This window comes from Mytilus californianus, unplaced genomic scaffold (genome assembly GCF_021869535.1).
Source record: "Mytilus californianus isolate M0D057914Y unplaced genomic scaffold, xbMytCali1.0.p SCAF_2, whole genome shotgun sequence".
In the NCBI taxonomy this organism is placed as follows: Eukaryota; Metazoa; Mollusca; class Bivalvia; order Mytilida; family Mytilidae; genus Mytilus; species Mytilus californianus.
In genome coordinates, this window is record NW_026262668.1 from 118,966,920 (window position 1) to 118,985,366 (window position 18,447).

Sequence of the window (18,447 nt, forward strand, 5' to 3'; positions counted from 1 at the left end):
AGACTCATCAGTGACGCTCGAATCAAAAAAGTTTAGAAGGCCAAATAAAATACGAAGTTAATTGTTTGTATCTGATGAAGTTCATAACTCTATGAACACGTATTTCATTTTAGAAATTTTATTTGCCTACATCCAGACAATTAAAACGGACAGAGGCAGTGACCAGATCACTCCTGTTAAGCCATTACAGTGAGACTATAAATGGCACAAGTGTTATTCGTGCCTATAACTCGGAGGAAAGGTTTATTGACGAAGTCTATAAACGACTTGATCTGAACTCATCATTTTATTTTGCCGCGAACACTGGAATGGGGTAAGTCTAATTCTAGAGTTGTATAGCTTTGTGTACTTTGTATAATTAACTTCTGGAATATTTTTATTAATTTCAACAGTTGGAATATTTCCATCATAAACATCGTTAAACTCACTACTTCATATGTGGTGCATCAATTACTGATGAGCGTCTCACGTTTAACTGTAAACAAATATTTTTTGGATTAGATTTTTCAATTCCATTTTCTCATTTTTATATTATAGCAAGAGCAAAATGTTTTGGCTTATTTTTTTTCCTTTTGACAACCATTATCATTGCATGAATGCATACAAGTAAAATTACAGTGGATTCAAAGTAATGGAATAGCCTTCATTCTATAGTCGCAAGACAACGCCGCAGTTACGTGTAGTTATTAGAAGAAATATTATATAATGATAAATTAAATTCACTTTTTTTAATCGAATGACATCAAACGTCTTTATCAATTTTTTGTATTAAAGGGCAACTTAACTGGAGTTTATTTGCTCTATCACTTGTAATTGACAATGTGATTTAAAAATGTACTGTTTTGCATGAATTAAAAGATACCTGCCACCCACAGAGCATAAAGCTTGATGATTTCATCTATTACATACTTTCAATAAGAACTGCTTGTAATCTATAAGTTGCAATAAAAGTTCAAGAAACGTGCAAAGTTTCTTGTGATGTGTAAGATAAGTTATAAAATGATGATTTTATTTATATCGTCCTTTACATCTGGCCTTGACCCTTCCGAAATCATTAAGCTCCACTGTAGTTTTTGATGAGGATGTGTTCAAAGATAATATGCCTAAATGTTAAAGTTCATTTAGAAATAGATAGCTGTATTTTAGATGGATTGGTATGAGAATACAGACGTTTGGAAACTTGGTAGTTTTAGCCGCTGCACTATTTGCTGTGCTCTCAACATCTCTTTCCGGAGCAGATGCCGGCCTGTCATTGACGTATGCATTACAGGTGAGCAACAGCTTTTTTACAACATATAAACATGGTTTTTGGTTTTAAAATTGTTTAACCGGTTTTTTTTTTTAGATAAAAAATCAGCAAAAAGTACACGAATCATTTATCGCTTTAAACACACTAGTGTTTTGAACCCTTAAAATAAAAATGTTTTATCACAATAAATGTGCAGTTCGAGGGAGATCTGTTGGCATTGACAGCTTTCCACTTTGATTTGTATGTACCCATTACAATCAAGTTATTAAAATTGTAACTTTTCTGCAGATAATAGTAAGCATGAATGCTGTTGTACAGACTGTCAGTATTTTACAAATGGACATTATATCAATGGAGAGAGTAGATGAATACAGCAAATTACAACCAGAGGTAATTTTTATGACCTTTTTGTATAGATGAAATGAAGTTTTGAATGAGATATAATATTTTTTATAGAGTTGATATATTCTTGTCCAAGTAAAATAAACATGCACGTATTAATTAAATTTAAAATGGAGGGATTTTGCAGCGTTCTACGTGTTTTTCCGTGTGTCCCGAGTCACTTTTAAATGTCAAACATTTTCTGAATTGAATTGTTTCATATATTTCATGTCGGGACCTTTTATAGCCGACAATACGGTATGGGTTTTTGTCATTGTTGAAGGCCGTACGGTTGCCTATAATTGCTTACATCCACTTTTTTTGAACTTTGGTGGATAGTCGTCTCATCAGCAATCATACCTCACCTCATAATTTTTATATATAAGAATATCATTAAAACAAAATATTTAAAGAGGAACTTTTTTGAGTAGCCAGTACCTTCTATGATCAATTTCGCACAAAAACCTATAAAATAACAGAAGCTTGTGAAATGAGAATAAAAACTTAACAGTCACATATATTTGAAAAGTGTCATAATAGCTTTCACATATATACGAAAAATGTCATAATAGCTTTCACATATATACGAAAAGTGTCATAATAGTTCTCACATATATACGAAAAGTGTCATAATAGCTCTCACATATATACGAAAAGTGTTATAATAGCTTTCCCATATATACGAAAAGTGTCATAATAGCTCTCACATATATACGAAAAGTGTCATAATAGCTTCCAAATACATAGACGGCGTGCACAAAGCTGAGTCCACAAACGTAACGTCTTTAAATTACTTCAATCATTTACGACGTCGGCATTTTTCCCCAGAAAACAAACGTGTAACAAAAACACTGGACACTTAGTTTATTACATACTTTAAACATACACGTTCAACATATTTCTTTTTTTTTAGCAACAAAGTGCAGCATATGCACATTGTGGAAATATAAATAAATATATGCTAAGAGCAGTGTAATGGGAATAATAAGCGACTATGTCGTGGACCCTATTCAGAAAATAGCGTTAAAACGTCATTTCTTTAAATTGTAACATAATAGCTGGACATTAAAAAAATTCAGGTGTTCAGCCTGGACTATCAAATCATTCATATTTTGCAGATTTGTTTAAACCTCTTGTTATGCACATTTGGAATATCAAGTTATTTTGAAATAAAAAAATAGCAATTCAATATTTGTTCTTATCTATTCTTCCATTTTCGAATATTAATCCTTCCAAATTACTACTTCTTACACATAACGAACTACATTTCAAACTCATCCACCATGGCCGTTTTTGATTTTTTTTGCGATGAATTTCGTATGACGTCATAGTCCGAATCCGAAAAATTCTATTATACGTAAATGCGGGAAAATATGTTGAATTTGTATAAATTTTAGGTCGAAAACTCTATTTTATGCTTATTTTATGTTACAAGTTTCACATAATTTAGCCGTTTTCTCTATGTTCGTTTCATACTTTATAGATTTAATTTTGATAACTTTATAAGTAATGTGGATTTTAATGGCTAGCATTCATCATTTTATCATAAAAAAAAACTTCCTATTGAAAATATATTTTAAACACGGTTGTATAAAACTACTTTTAAAAGCGCATTTTACAGTTGCCTTCAACTTTGTGCACGCCGTCTCACGAAAAGTGTCATAATAGCTCTCACATACATACGAAAAGTGTCATAATAGTTCTCACATATATACGAAAAGTGTCATAATAGCTCTCACATATATACGAAAAGTGTCATAAAAGCTTCCAAATACATACGAAAAGTGTCATAATAGCTCTCACATATATACGAAAAGTGTCATAATAGCATCCAAATATATACGAAAAGTGTCATAAGAGCTATCACATATATACGAAAAGTGTCATAATAGCTATCACATATATACGAAAAGTGTCAAAATAGTTCTCACATATATACGAAAAGTGTCATAATAGCTCTCACATATATACGAAAAGTGTCATAATAGCTTCCAAATATATATGAAAAGTGTAATAATAGCTTCCTCATATATATGAAAAGTGTCATAATAGCTCTCACATATATACGAAAAGTGTCATTACAGTTCTCACATATATACGAAAAGTGTCATAACAGCTTCCAAATATATATGAAAAGTGTAAAAATAGCTTCCACATATATATATGAAAAGTGTAATAAGAGCTCTCACATATATACGAAAAGTGTCATAATAGCTTCCAAATATATATGAAAAGTGTAATAATAGCTCTCACATATATACGAAAAGTGTCATAATAGCTCTCACATATATACGAAAAGTGTCATAATAGTTCTCACATATATACGAAAAGTGTCATAATAGTTCTCACATATATACGAAAAGTGTCATAATAGCATCCAAATATATATGAAAAGTGTAATAAAAGCTTCCACATATATATGAAAAGTGTAATTATAAAAAGCCAGTATGAAACATTAACTACTGAGTAGTGAATTTAAGTTCCCTGTTAATAGTATGGAGCAAGTTAATGAATATTGAAATTTAAAACTAATGTGTTGGAAGCAGTGCATACATTTACCTTTATCATAAAAGTTATTTTGCAGTTAAGAGTTTAAAAGTTTGTACTTCAACATTATCTCTACTTGTTTTAACAGTATTTTTATAACTTTAGTTATTATTGCGTTACGTTCTCTTTTTTTTCTGTTCTCCGTTTTCTGCAATCATATGAATTAAGGATCAATTGAATGGAGATGTATATATCTTTTGCACATGTACTCGCTCCTTTTGGTGGTAAATGCAATTCCCTCAGGTTCTTTTTGTTTTTACGAAGTTTAAGTTTTGGTAATCTACTGTCGCCTTAATTTACTAAAAGCTGTCTCTACTGCACCTGTTGGAATAATTTTTTGAAATTAATCTAGAAATTTTTCATTCATTTGAAATAAGCAATTGCTTTATTTAGATTTTTGGATTCTCCGTAATGTTCAATTTGAGTAAAGAATTCGTTTCTTACATTCAAGCGGCAATGTTGAAAATATTGAGTTTTTTATAGGCAACATGGATAAGCAACAAAAGACCAGTTGACGACTGGCCAGCAAATGGAGAAATTGAATTTTTGAACTATAAGACCTGGTATAGAGAAGGGTTAGACTTAGTATTAAGGGGTGTTAGCTGTAACATCAAACCTGGGGAAAAGGTAAGATATTTTTATCTTTTTTTAAGAACACGTTAACTGATTCCTGACGACATCGATATGCACATGCTAAAATCCTTGTGTTTTTATGTATACGTTTATATTATTGATGTTTGTGATTGCAAGTTACCATACCTCAACTCACGGGTTGGGAGGTATACGGCTTTCCGTTGATGCCATTTGAATAAAATACACTTGGTTCCTTTATCTGACATTTTTCTTGATATTCCCACTGGGCATCATTCCAGTGAATTAACTGTTCAATCACTTGTGTTGTGGCCTGACTGTCTGAGGTGTTGGCTCACTTAGAGATATTGCTTCATTGTGATATTGCCTGTATGCCCATTGTAGCGTTTATAAAATATGGCTGCTGTAACTCACCAACATCGCCACAAACTGAACATTTCAGAATATAAATAACATATGAAATTTTGCAGGTTATATATATATATTTATATATTTGTTTATTTATCTGATTTGATCAAATCACTTGAAAAACAGTAAACAATATCAACTTATTTAGATCGACAGATACAATATAAAAAAAGGAAAACAACATTTTATAAATGTCATGCGTCTCAAACGTTTTTCTGGATTTACCTTCAGAAAAGTTGTTTAATAATTTCTGTGTGTGCTTCATGTCATGCTTTGCTCTCCATACCTTTCTTGTATAATTTATATAATTTTGTAGATAGGCGTGGTCGGACGCACAGGAGCAGGAAAGTCGTCTTTAACAATGGCGCTTTATAGACTAATAGAGAGAGTAGATGGTTGTATTAAAATTGATGGAGTTGATATTGCTGCTATTGGATTGCACGATCTTAGGTCGAAAATTTCTATTTTACCTCAGGTATGGTAATCTTAACGATAAAATGTAGGAAAGGTTTATTTATCTAAACAAAAGTAAAGTATTTACTGAGTACATTTGTAATTAGTTTTGTTGAGTATAAATTGGGCAATAGCCCAACTTTAAAGAAATGCAAACAAATCACGTGCATGCATTATTGGGTAATTTATTATAATTGTTGGTGTTGTTTTGTGTTGTGCTTTGATTATTTGGTATCTATTTTGGGGGATTTATAATATTTTCTCCTTTTTTTTTCGTCTTTTTTTTTCGTCATTTTTTTTTTTTTTTTTTTTTTTTTTGTTCCTATGAGAAAAATCATGGCAGGTTTCAGACTTTGATAATGCAAACTTATTTAAGTATCAAAACCTATAAATTAAATCAATTGAATACTGGAAAGCACATTAATTAAAGATGGTGTTATAGTGAATAGTTAAATAAGGCAACTCGTACAATTAAGGTTCTTATAGAATTTTCTTTATTTTTAAAAGGATCCAGTAATATTTTCTGAGCCATTGCGAACAAACCTGGACCCAAGTAGCAAATTTACAGATTCACAAATTTGGAGAGCATTAGAGTATTCAAATTTGAAAAGTTTCATAACTTCTCAATATGGCGATTTGATGTCAGAAGTAGGTGAAAGTGGTCGAGATCTAAGGTATCTATATAAATCAAGTTTATTATTATACGGTATTATTCAGTTTGATATTGTTTTATATGTGGCTGTGTTAGTTTTGTCTATAAGGTCAGTATTATAGGATTAAGTGTTATTTTTGTTGTTCATTTTTCTATCTTCTTTCTGTTCTGCACTGATCAAAATTTAAAAAGTTAAGAGACAAATGTTCTAAGAACTAGTTTAACCCCGCCAAATTTTTGTATGCCTGTCTTAGGATATATAACAAAGTTGTTTGTCCTTCAGGAATTCTTTTGTTTTGTTAATGTTAGATATTCATAGTCTGTAAGAGCATTCCCTTCCTGTCAGACTAAGTTGAGAGTTATACATATGTTATTGACACTTATCCATTGTTATATAACCTCTATATATCTTTTTTTTCTTCTTTGGTTGGGTTGCTGTCTTGGTGCTGCCGGCCCCAAATTTTCTTGAGCTTATACTTTATTTTGCTTGATATTATCATAAAGGAATCATTGTATTGTTTAAAGCTGTTTTTGCGTAGAGATAGTTAACTATGTGTTATTTATGTTCTCATTCATTTTTCAACCGAACATAAAGTATTTAATCCTTAAACCACAACACTTAGGCTAGTACATAAAACAAAAACACCCTATCATTATGGGATCAGCTCGCCAGTTGTGCAGCTAAATTTGTTTAATTTATTAAACAAACATATAAAGAAAGAGTGCGTCACATATGACATGTGCACTGGCCGCTGCCATGTTAAAATATCTACAAAGACAAAACGGAAATAGTCAGTATACAAATAAACGAAAAATATATATTCTCCATACAAAACGTTATGGGTGGGGAGGTGGGTTAGCTGCACTGAAAACTGAGCTTCGAATGATTATATACTGTAGTTTGATGAACAAAGAAAACTATTCCCGCTTTTGAAATTCGTGCAACATAAGTTGCAACTTTAAACTCAAAATTTAACATAAGTTAAAGGTCCCATTCGGACCAATGGTCAATGTTTATTAAAATAAATAAACAAATACACGTCAATGTACACGTGGATAAGAATATAGCCACGTGTATTAGATAATAGGGTTAAATACATTTATGATTTAAACGAGTTGGCTATATTGTCAATTCTGTTTTAGCTTAACACAATACTAAATTCGATTTCTTTACTCGTCGGAGCTGATGATACATATTCTGTTGGTTCTCATTGATATGAATTTCAATCATGTTTTTTATATGTACAGCGTGGGACAACGTCAGTTACTTTGTTTGACTAGGACCTTACTGCATAAAACAAAAATACTGCTGTTAGATGAGGCAACTGCTGCTGTCGACATGGAAACTGATAAGATCATTCAGCAAACAATAAAATCGCATTTCTCTGAATGCACGGTTTTATCTATAGCTCATCGGATAAATACAGTCATCGATTATGACAGGTAGGATTGTATCATAATATGTATAGTAGCGTAGTCATGCATGCATGTTAGTTGGTGTTCCACATTATAAAAAAAAATAAAGACAAAATTGCTATAACTTTGAATTTGTTGTTGACATATTACGCAATCTTGGTACCTTTGTGTTGAAGTTATAACTTTACCTATGATCCATACTTGGCCTTTACACGTGATATTCTAATACAGTATTGTTTAGAATTGAATTTGAAGGTGATGGAAAATGTCATGGTTAACAATCTAGATTTTTGCCTTTGCTTGTAATCAATACTTTTATGTATCCGAAAGTGAATTATGCAAACTATTTGTTACAGGTATTTCAAAGTAGTCTATTTTTATTAGAGAGTAATATCTTAATAATAGTAGAAGACTTCTGCATTGGAATTAGTATATATGACTACGAAAAAGTTCTCCTTAAGTTACCGCATGCAATCTAAATAAATTCACCAGGATTAAAATTTTGTACGCCAGACGTGCGTTTCGTCTACAAAAGACTCATCAGCGGAGCCCGAATAAAATAAGTTAAAAAGTAGTGTATAACGATAGTTAAATTATAGCTTGTAATGCAAGAAGCGAGCTGATTAATATATAAAAAGAAGCTATTGGTTTCCATTGCTCCCTTGGATAGTTCCTAGATAAAACAAATACTTTTTTTAATTGATGTCGGAAAGCTGCCATATGTATAATAAATATTTTTTAAACTTAAATTGGAACTCGGTTGTACGAAATGTAAATCAAGCTAGTATCATAGTAATTATCGGTCAGTTTGGCGAGCATGCAGGAAAATGCCACCTTTTTTTAGGGTAACAAATCTCCTACAGTTTTATAAAAAAGACCCATCCAACATTCTAGAAATGATTGTAAATATATTTTAAATTAAAACATTTGGATAATTTTTACAACATTCTCAAAGACGGGTAACCGTTATGTTTCAACAACTTCTAATTGCAGTTTTTAAAGTAGAGGCTATAAAGTATCAGAATGTTAGTGTTTGAATTTAAATTGAAAATATAAATTTCGATGTGTGTATACATTATATTAATTGCATTATATAAATTGTATACACTGTATCGTTCTTCCAGAAAGTTGCTATTGAAATTTCAGAAGACAAAGGAAGATCCTGGCCACACCTTTAATTATATGATTTGAATCCTTACTATTAGATTTAATTAAACGATATATTTACATTGTCAAAAATAAGAAATTAACTGATAAGTTATAATTTACAATAAGGTTCAACCAATTACAGTAATTTTCATAGTAAGTTCTGAATTAACGTTTTATTTTGTTTCAGAATAATGGTTATGGATAATGGTGTTATAGCTGAATTTGATACGCCCGAAACCTTGCTACAAAACAAGGAAGGAGTGTTTTATTCCTTGGCAAAAGAGGCCAATCTTATATGAAGCGCCATATTTGAGTCCATATACCATTTTTGTCGATTTTAACTTAATCGTTGATTACACCTTTCAATACATATGCTGAATTGTAGCATTATTTTGCTAATGAATTATTTTTAACATATATTATGAATTATGACAGAGTTATTCTATTGGTATCATGCTAGTCGTTTGGTTAGTCTTTTTAAGTTTGATTATATTTGATACTAGTTTTCTTACCCTGTTATAAAATATAAAACATGTGCATTTTTGTACTGTTACAAATTACACTATGAAACAAAAGATGTTGTGTATGCATCAATGCCAAAGCAAGCAGACGACATTAAAACATCCGGAGGTCGACATACAGTCTACAACAATGAATTTCCTATGACAAAAAAACATTTAGATATAACGTAAGACCATCTCTTACAATGTGCCTTATACAGCTATATACTAATATGGCGGGGATAAACCTGTTTTTGTTTGCATAACCTATCTATCCCATTAATAGATAATAGGTTCAATATAAAAAATAATATGAAAAACGTACAGAAAAACATCGGTACAGAAAAAGAACTTAAGGTCTATGATACCGGTATCACAGACAACAAAATCTCCGGTCCAGAAAATGTATGCTAAATCATACAGAAAGTTTATGATACCGGTATCCCAGACGGCAAAACGTTAGGTCCTTGAAACCTATGCTGAATTCTTCCAAAGGTTATGATACCAGTATCACAGACAACAAAAACTCGGGTCCAGGAAACCTATGCTAAATTATTACAATGGTGTATGATACCGGTTTCCCATACAACAAAAACTCAGGTCCTGGAAATTTATTCTAAATTATACCAAGGGCCTATGAAACCGGTATCACAGACAAAAAATTCTCGAGGTCAAGGTAACCTATGATAAATTATACCATATTGAAAATGCTGTGATACTTAAGGCAACAAAAATACAGAATCATATGGCCAGGGAAAAAATCACTTGAAATTAATTAATGAAGAAATAAATTGGTTAAATCTATATTGAAATGTTTGACCAATATCCTAAGTTACGTTTTAGTTAGTTTGTTAGTTCGTTTGCTTTCAAATTGGCAGGATTGATTGATAAAACACATGCTTTATTAATCATGTAAATTAGATTAAAAATGATGAGAATCTCTTTTTGAAGTAAAAACATTTCATATGGTGCATCAGTTCATATTTCCTGTAAGTTCATTGTCTTTTATGCTGCAGTGTTACAATCCATACATTTAATTAGTTTTATATACTTTTTATTTCGTTTTATCACTCATTGGTATTTGAGTTTTATATATTTGTTATTTTTCTTTTAAAAGTTATAATTACGTTATAATATAAGAAATATTATAAAACAATTTATGTTATTTTGTTTTAAATAAAGTATATTTGGATATTAAGTATCTAACTATAATCAAAGGTTCAAATTTAAACTGCCCGAACATATGTCGATGACGTCAGCAGAGAAGACCGATTATGCAGCATAACGTACAAATATAGGATTTCAACCAATAAACACTGTATAGTAAATGAAATTAAGAAAACTACAGATTTTCAATTAAAGGGAATTAGTTACTTAACGGATTAAGTCGACCTTAGATAAATTGGTTATTTTATTAGGACCTCTTTACATTACTTCAATTGTTTTAAAGCTGTTTATGTAGTTATACATCATTGACTTTGTTTCAAAAGAGCATTGGCTACGAATTTGACAAAAAATCAAAATATGGTTTTGTTTTGTTTCATTTTGATACCTATTAAGTCTGTCTGTTTTGTTCCCACATTGTTGTCAATATAATGGAATTTTATGCAACAGTCATACAAGTGAGAGGTTTAGTTAGCTATAAAACCAGGTTTAATCCATCATTTTCTATATAAGAAAATGCTTGTACCAAGTCAGAAATATGACAGTTGTTTTCCATTCGTTTGATGCTTTGAGCTTTTGATTTTGCCTTTTGATAAGGGACTTTCTGTTTTGATTTTCCTTGGAGTTCGGTAATTTTGTTATTTTACTTTTTTTCAAACTTTTTTAAAAGCGAATTGTGAAATAATATATCACTATAAGCAGTCAGTTTTGGTTGTAGTTTTTCCTAATTATGCTTAAAAAACATCAATGATATATTATTGGCTTGCAAGTTAAAAATTCAACTTATTCAATCCGTATTCATGCGAACTTCAGTTTTAACTCTTTACTGAGATGTGCTACGAATGGGCTAAGCATGTTTAATTATTAAAAAAGAAAAGAATGGCAACATTTAAAAGTGAAACAAGGTAGCCACCAGGAAGATCCCTTTAGCTGACTTGACTCTGTCTAAAAAAAGTCATTCAAAAACAGATAAAACGATGATTTACATATTTTTCTAAGACATGAAATCTAACAGACTTAGACAAATCGCCATTATACGATTGCACGTGCTTGCCTGTGTATTTATATATATATATAATTCCTACGAGACGGTAACACCTCCTGAAACGAAAGCTGATTTTTTATCAGCTATAGTTAGAGGAAGGGATAAGGCGTCTGTGCAATGCTAGGCGGTGTTGTCGTAGAAGTATGAAGTGAAAAGTACAGGTTCCAGCCCCGGTCTTGGAGGAAGTAAATAATCAGATCTACCCTTAAATTGTTAGGTTGATTTTCTAGACAATTTATAAATATTCTAACGCCTGGTATTTCTTAATCACAAGAAATCCGATGGACAAGGTATAATTTACAATTGTCACTACACATAGGCAGACATACATATATATAAATTTACAGTGATTGTATGCTTCTAAAAATAGAATAGCATCCTGTAATTATACTGAAGAGATGAGTAGATTATAATTCCTGTACACTTAAAAATGCTTTGTGTATTGCGTTTAAGATGTCCTTGTTTAATTCCTACGAGAAGGTAACACCTCCCGAAACGAAAGCTGATTTTTTTATCAGCTATAGTTAAAAGAGGGGATAAGGCGTCTGCGAAAAACTAGGCGGTGTTGTAGAAGTATGAAGTGAAATGTACAGGTTCCAGCCCCGGTCGGGGAGGAAGTAAAGAATCAGATCTACTCTAAAATTGTTGGGTTGATTTTCTAGGCACTTTATATATATATATATAACAACATCAGCCGAGATGAACTTTTACAATATAAAGACAAAAAGGTCAACAAAAGAGTGCCGTTTGAGCTGACTTACCATCCCAAGTTATCACACCTAATCCGCGAAAATTGGAAAAAAATCGAAAAACATCCTAAACTATCCAAGATCTTTCCCGAGCCACCTGTACTGGCTTTCCGTAGGCCCAAAAGCCTTAAAGACTTGCTGGTGAGAGCTGATTTATCCTCTAAATCAGGCTCTTCGTCTGTGGACTCTTGCAAGGGATGCGGAAACAAACGATGTCTGACTTGCAAACAAATACTGAATACCCAGACTTTTAACAGTCACTCCACTGGTACGGAATACACCATATTTTGCAATGTTAATTGCAAGACTACAAATGCTGTTTATCTTCTACAGTGTAAATGTGGTAAACAGTATGTTGGCGAGTCAGAACAGCCATTTCACAAACGAATGAACGGACATCGTAGCGACTATGAATGCAAGCCAGACCTTCCTCTCAGTCGACATTTGAGATCCCATGGCCACACTAAGGTAGATCTCAATCGACTGACCATTACAATCATAGACCACAACACTGCTTTGTCTAGGAAGGATAGACTCACTCGGGAAAGATTTTGGATAAGAAAATTAAAAACTTTGGCACCAAATGGAAATGTGTAGTTCTAATTCGCTCAGTGCTTTTCATTTGGGTTATATTACATATTACTACGCAGTCTCTGTTTCTATTCCTTTACCTTTGTCAACTCTAAAATTCTAGAATTATACCAGTTTAAATCGCAGGGTACTATTCATTTGGGATGTATAAGTGCGCAGCCTCTGTTGTAATTACTTTACCGTCGTCAAATTTGAAATATTATTCCAGCTCAGCGATGTTCATTGGGAATGTATTTCTACGCAGTCTTAATTGTAATATCTTAACTGTCGTCACCTTTGAAATTTTAGAAATGTACCAGTTCATATTGCACATTACTATTTTTGTCAGAAGCATATCTATGCAGTCTCTGTTGTAAATACCGATATAACCTACGTCATTTTTGAAATTTTAGAATTGTGCAAGAGTTGTTGTGTTCGGTTTTAATTGTATAAATTTAATTATTGTTATAGTTAAATCAGAATAGATTGATTTGATTAATTTTACATCATAATCATACTGATGAAGGATATCTGTTATCCGAAATATTTATAGATACTTACATTTAATATCTTTACTTTTTTTAATATTGGTGTTGTTTTGTACACTTTTTATGCGTTTATATATATATATATATATATATATAGACATTAATTGTCGAAATCCAGATATGGTGTACTAATTTGTACACCTTTTGTTTGTGGTATACCATCTTTTCCGCAAGTTTATTGTTTTCTGTTTGCTATTCAATTAATAGTAAAGATCCATTTTGTTACATCTGGTGATCCGTTTATTTGGCAACCGCCAATGACAGTCAGCAGGGTTTAAGAACATCCGTTGTTCGACCTGTCAAATGCGCTTTGTTAAAATATACTTTTTCCCTTTTTTTGGTCTTTTGGAAAATGTTGTTTGTGCTGTATTTAGACCCCTCTACCAAGAAATTTGTTTTGCATACACACGTATAAAAATTGGGTTTTATCCAACTCAATCATAGGATTGAACGTTGTTTTCAACTTGCCAAATAAACGGATCACCAGATGTAACAAAATGGATCTTAATTATTATTTTTTACCAAACATGTCGTAATGTTCTATCGTATTGTTTATTTGTGTGTTTCTCTGTCCTGTATGTTCTTCCATTTATTTGTATTGTAGTCCTGTCATGTAATGTTGACATTTTAGTGTTATATTTAACATTGCCATTAAAACGGGAGGTTTTGCTAGCCACAAAACCAGGTTCAACCCACCATTTTTTTCTAAAAAATGTCCTGTACCAAGTGAGGAAAATGGCAATTGTCATCGTATAGTTTGTTTCTGTGTCTGTTGCATTGTCGTTTGTGTTTTGTTCACTTCGTGTTTCTGTTTAGTTGTCGAAATGTACTATATTGTATTGTTTATTCGCGAAATTCTCTGCCCCGAATGTTCTTGCATTTATTTGTACTGCATTCCTGTCATGTAATGGTGTCATTTTAGTGTTATATTTAACATTGCCATAAAAGTGCGAGGTTTGGCTAGCCACAAAACCAAGTTCAACCCACCATTTTTTCTTAAAATGTCCTGTACCAAGTCAGGAAAATGGTTATTGTTATCTCATAGTTCGTTTCTGTGTGTGTTGCATTTTAGTGTTTCTGTTATGTCGTTTTTCTCCTCTTATAGTTGATGTGTTTCCCTCAGTTTTAGTTTGTAACCCGGATTTGTTTTTTCTCAATCGATTTATGAATTTCGAACAGCGGTATACTATTGTTGCCTTTATTTAGTATGTTATAAGCCAAATACGAGATTTTAGTCGAATCGGTGAACATAAATTTGACAGCTAATGCCCCTTAAACAACAAGTATTTATTGGTATTTACGTTACCATAAGAACCTCTGTTCAGTAGTTCCTTTGTAAGCAGAAACCCACTTTCTAGGAAACTATGATTTTAACATATTGAAGCTATGACTTAACTGGTTGACATACACTCCTTATTACAGGTTTCTCGAATGTTGCTTCATTTAATTTAAAAGTTAACGCGAAAATTGATCTATGTCTTTTGTCGAAAATTATGGTCCTCAAACAGCAGGCAATGTCCATTTCTAAGCGAACGTCAACGTTAGAATCAGAAAGACACTGTATATCTTCTCTCTTTTATTCCGTGATCAAGAGGATACATTGAATCACAATTTTACCATGCATTAAATTATAAAGTTAAAACATCATCTTTATTGGAGAACGTTGAGTAAATAATGGCTCTTTTTTGTCTACAGTCTGTTAAAAATACCCACGACCAACAAATCTGTGTTTTTTTTTAATATTTTCGGCGATACTCAATAACAGATCGTCTATTTTGTCAATTTTCAGTTTTTCAAAATGTTGCTCTTAGTATATAAGTTTAGTGGATAAGTTTAATTTTATCAAAGTTGTTACAAAAGCATGAAGTGTATATTAAAAAATAGTAATTTGCTTTTAACAAAACATTTTAACAGGAAAGATAAAAAAAAAAAAGTGGACCGCATGACATACCACACAAACCACCAACATCCGACTCATCCAAAAGATAAAGACGCACAATTAAAGACAACAAAATTGAACAACATATGGGCGATATAGATTGAGTGGTACAAGCACAAAATATTGTGGAGTAAAACCAGTGTGTAAAGCAAAACATCCCCATTTGCCTATCAAGATCATATGTCGTTATAAGGTGAAATCAAAATAATAATTACCTACACAATCCAGCTCCCAACAGGATGACCACTAACTTGAACAATGACATGAAAATATGCTTGTCTTAAATATCAGAAGTAAGCAACTTGATATACAATCCATAGGTTTTAATCAAATTATCTTGAACTCGAATTTTCATTCTCCAAAAATCAAGGAAAACATGATGTTATGGAACTTTTGATAATTGCCAGCATATTCTATGTAATAATACATCCCTCCCTTTAAAATAATGCTTTGAATTCTAACCAAATCTAGCTGATGGTTTTTTGTGATTGTCGTGTGAATATAAATCTCCTTTTATAAAATATTTATATTTCCTCTGGCTTGTTTTATTATGGGTCTTAAGTAATCATCACTTAACATTATTTAGAGAGTGTTTCATCAATGTATTTTTGAATGTTTTGAACGAATTTCAGAACAAAAATATATGTTGATATGACAACATTCTCCCCTCCACACTGTGATATGTCTATCTACAGTGAACTTGGTCACAACCATAAAAGGTTCACTTCATTATAATCATGCGTACTGAGTTTCAATGTGATGTGACCAAACATCCTGGTAAACTACCTTGAGGCAAACCTTTCGTCCCTCTTTTTTAACCTGATATGGATCAGGCATATGGACATGCAGAGAGTAAAGCATAATGCCCCCTACTATTGCAGGCGGGTCATGAAAATAAGAAAGATTATGCTTTATTATGACAGATTACATAGCATAAATCTGCAGAGTAAACGAAGAAAACAACTAAACAAAAATAAGTATGGTATGAGTTGCATGTTAACAATACGTGTTTTGGATTATCAAGTAGAATCAAACAAACGAATGTAAAATGATAATTGCCTTTTGTGTTGCTACTCAATATTGTGCCAAGAAGACGTTTTTAAGGTACTCTTATGTTTGTTCTGAAGCTGGTTTACTTTGTGGTTGAAGGAAGGAGATCAATTTTAACTTATATAAGCATTTGGCAAAAGTCTTTATTACTTTAAGGTACATACAGTATATTTTTTGTAAGTTACTCTCTGATCGTTTTGTACCTTATATATATCTTTACATTAAGATCAAAGTATTTTAACAGATATGCTATTCATAGTAATCAATACCCTGCAAGTTTAATAGAATTAGAAATATTCCTTGTGATCAGAAATAAACACAAACGTATGATAGAAGTTATATTTAATATATGTTCGTCTAATTTTAATTGTAAAACGTATGATTTAAATCCATTCAAACTAAATCTGCGTCGTGTGCCATAGAGTAAAAGATACCATCTTTATTTCTCAGCAGTTTGTCCGGTGCATCAAATTCTACAATAGCACCTTTGTCCATAACCATGATCCTGAAGAGTACAACAAAGCAATTACACATAAAGTGAAAAACTTTATCTATATCAAATCCAGTTTAGTTCAAATATTATTGCAAACAAACTTCCAAGTTCTTCAGACGAACAATCAAACGGAATTACAAATATTCTATATACGATAGAAAATGTGTTATGTAGTAAAATCTTTGAGTGAGTTAGCTCTGCTATAATTTGGTGTATATTCCCTTTTGTACAATTTGGTTCATTTAAGGTAAATGATAATGAGATTAATTTAAATTCTTTATATTTTCAACATCTTTAATTTATATCTATGTTTACCTGTCATAATCCATAACTGTATTCAATCTGTGGGCTATTGATAATATAGTACACTCAGCGAAGTCGTCATTTATTGTCTGTTGAATTAAATCATCTGTTTCCATATCAACAGCAGCTATATTTGTTTTGTGAAGGAGTGTTCGAGCTAGGCACACCAACTCTCTCTGGCCAGTACTAAGAAATATAAAAAGGGATTAGTATGTTGTGTAAGGCATTGTTCGAGCTAATGAAACCAAATATCTCAGGCCAATACTAAGATAAAAAAAAACTAATTTGTTTTGTGAAGCTGTATTCGACCTAAGCGAACCAACTAAAAGTTAAATGTAACAAAGCAATTGAGTGATTAACAAACTCATCAAATACGTGCGTTTCGTCTACGTAAGACTCATAACTGGCGCTCGAATAAAAATAGTTGAGAAGGCAAATCATATATATATACAAAGTTGACGAACATTTATAACTATAGTCCGAAAAAGTGTGCCAAGTTAAAGAATGAAACTGAAAAATCATTTGTAGACATTTGCCTTTGTGTGATGTACAACATATTCAACTTGTCAACAGTTATTTGAAAGAGATTACACGACCCTGTTCTTCTACCTATTGTATTAATGGAAGGTTGGAACGATGGTCCGTATTTTTAATGATAGAGCTGATTAATCTTCTTTCAATAAAATAGTATTCAAATTATGATAGCATTTATACATTTGTATCAACTTTATTTCTTCTTTTTTATCTGTGAAAATAATTCTAGAGTACCTTAGATTATTTCCTCCTTCTCCAAGTTCTGACATAAGTTGCTTTGTCTGGTTCATGGCAAAATCTTTCAAATGAGCACTTCTAGTGCTTTCCATATTTCTGTATCTGAAAATTGTCCTAATGGATCTAGGTTTACTCTCAATGTATCGGAAAATAATACTGGGTCCTACACAATTATAAATGTGTGTTCATATAATTCATGCCAATGTAAATGAAAACAATAATTATTACTGAAATGTTCACTTTTTCTTTCTTCTGAGACTTTAAATTTTAAGGAACCAATCACAGTTTATTTTCATAAATTATCTGAAATATTATAGGTGCGTTTAAAACATTGGTACATAGAAACTTTCATTTTGGATTACTTGCAAGAGGTAATTATCTAATTGAAGTTAATCGGGTTATTTAACAATTATTTATAGTATGTGTTAATTTAAAGGAGGGATTTGAATAAACATTTAAGGAAATGGTT

At 31.6% G+C, this 18,447-nt stretch overlaps 1 protein-coding gene across 1 annotated transcript in view; it reads left to right on the top strand.

Annotated features, from left to right (window-relative positions):
- Window positions 1-10,540, top strand: part of LOC127730853 (ATP-binding cassette sub-family C member 3-like) — a 77,774-nt gene extending 67,234 nt beyond the window's left edge. The window contains exons 24-31 of the mRNA XM_052239456.1: window positions 114-313; window positions 1,147-1,270; window positions 1,538-1,639; window positions 4,661-4,804; window positions 5,493-5,651; window positions 6,137-6,303; window positions 7,530-7,724; window positions 9,034-10,540. Coding sequence (XP_052095416.1) covers window positions 114-313; window positions 1,147-1,270; window positions 1,538-1,639; window positions 4,661-4,804; window positions 5,493-5,651; window positions 6,137-6,303; window positions 7,530-7,724; window positions 9,034-9,145 — 1,203 coding nt within the window. The 3' untranslated portion in view covers window positions 9,146-10,540. The remainder of the gene's footprint in view (window positions 1-113; window positions 314-1,146; window positions 1,271-1,537; window positions 1,640-4,660; window positions 4,805-5,492; window positions 5,652-6,136; window positions 6,304-7,529; window positions 7,725-9,033) is intronic.
- The last annotated feature ends 7,907 nt before the right edge of the window (window positions 10,541-18,447 follow it).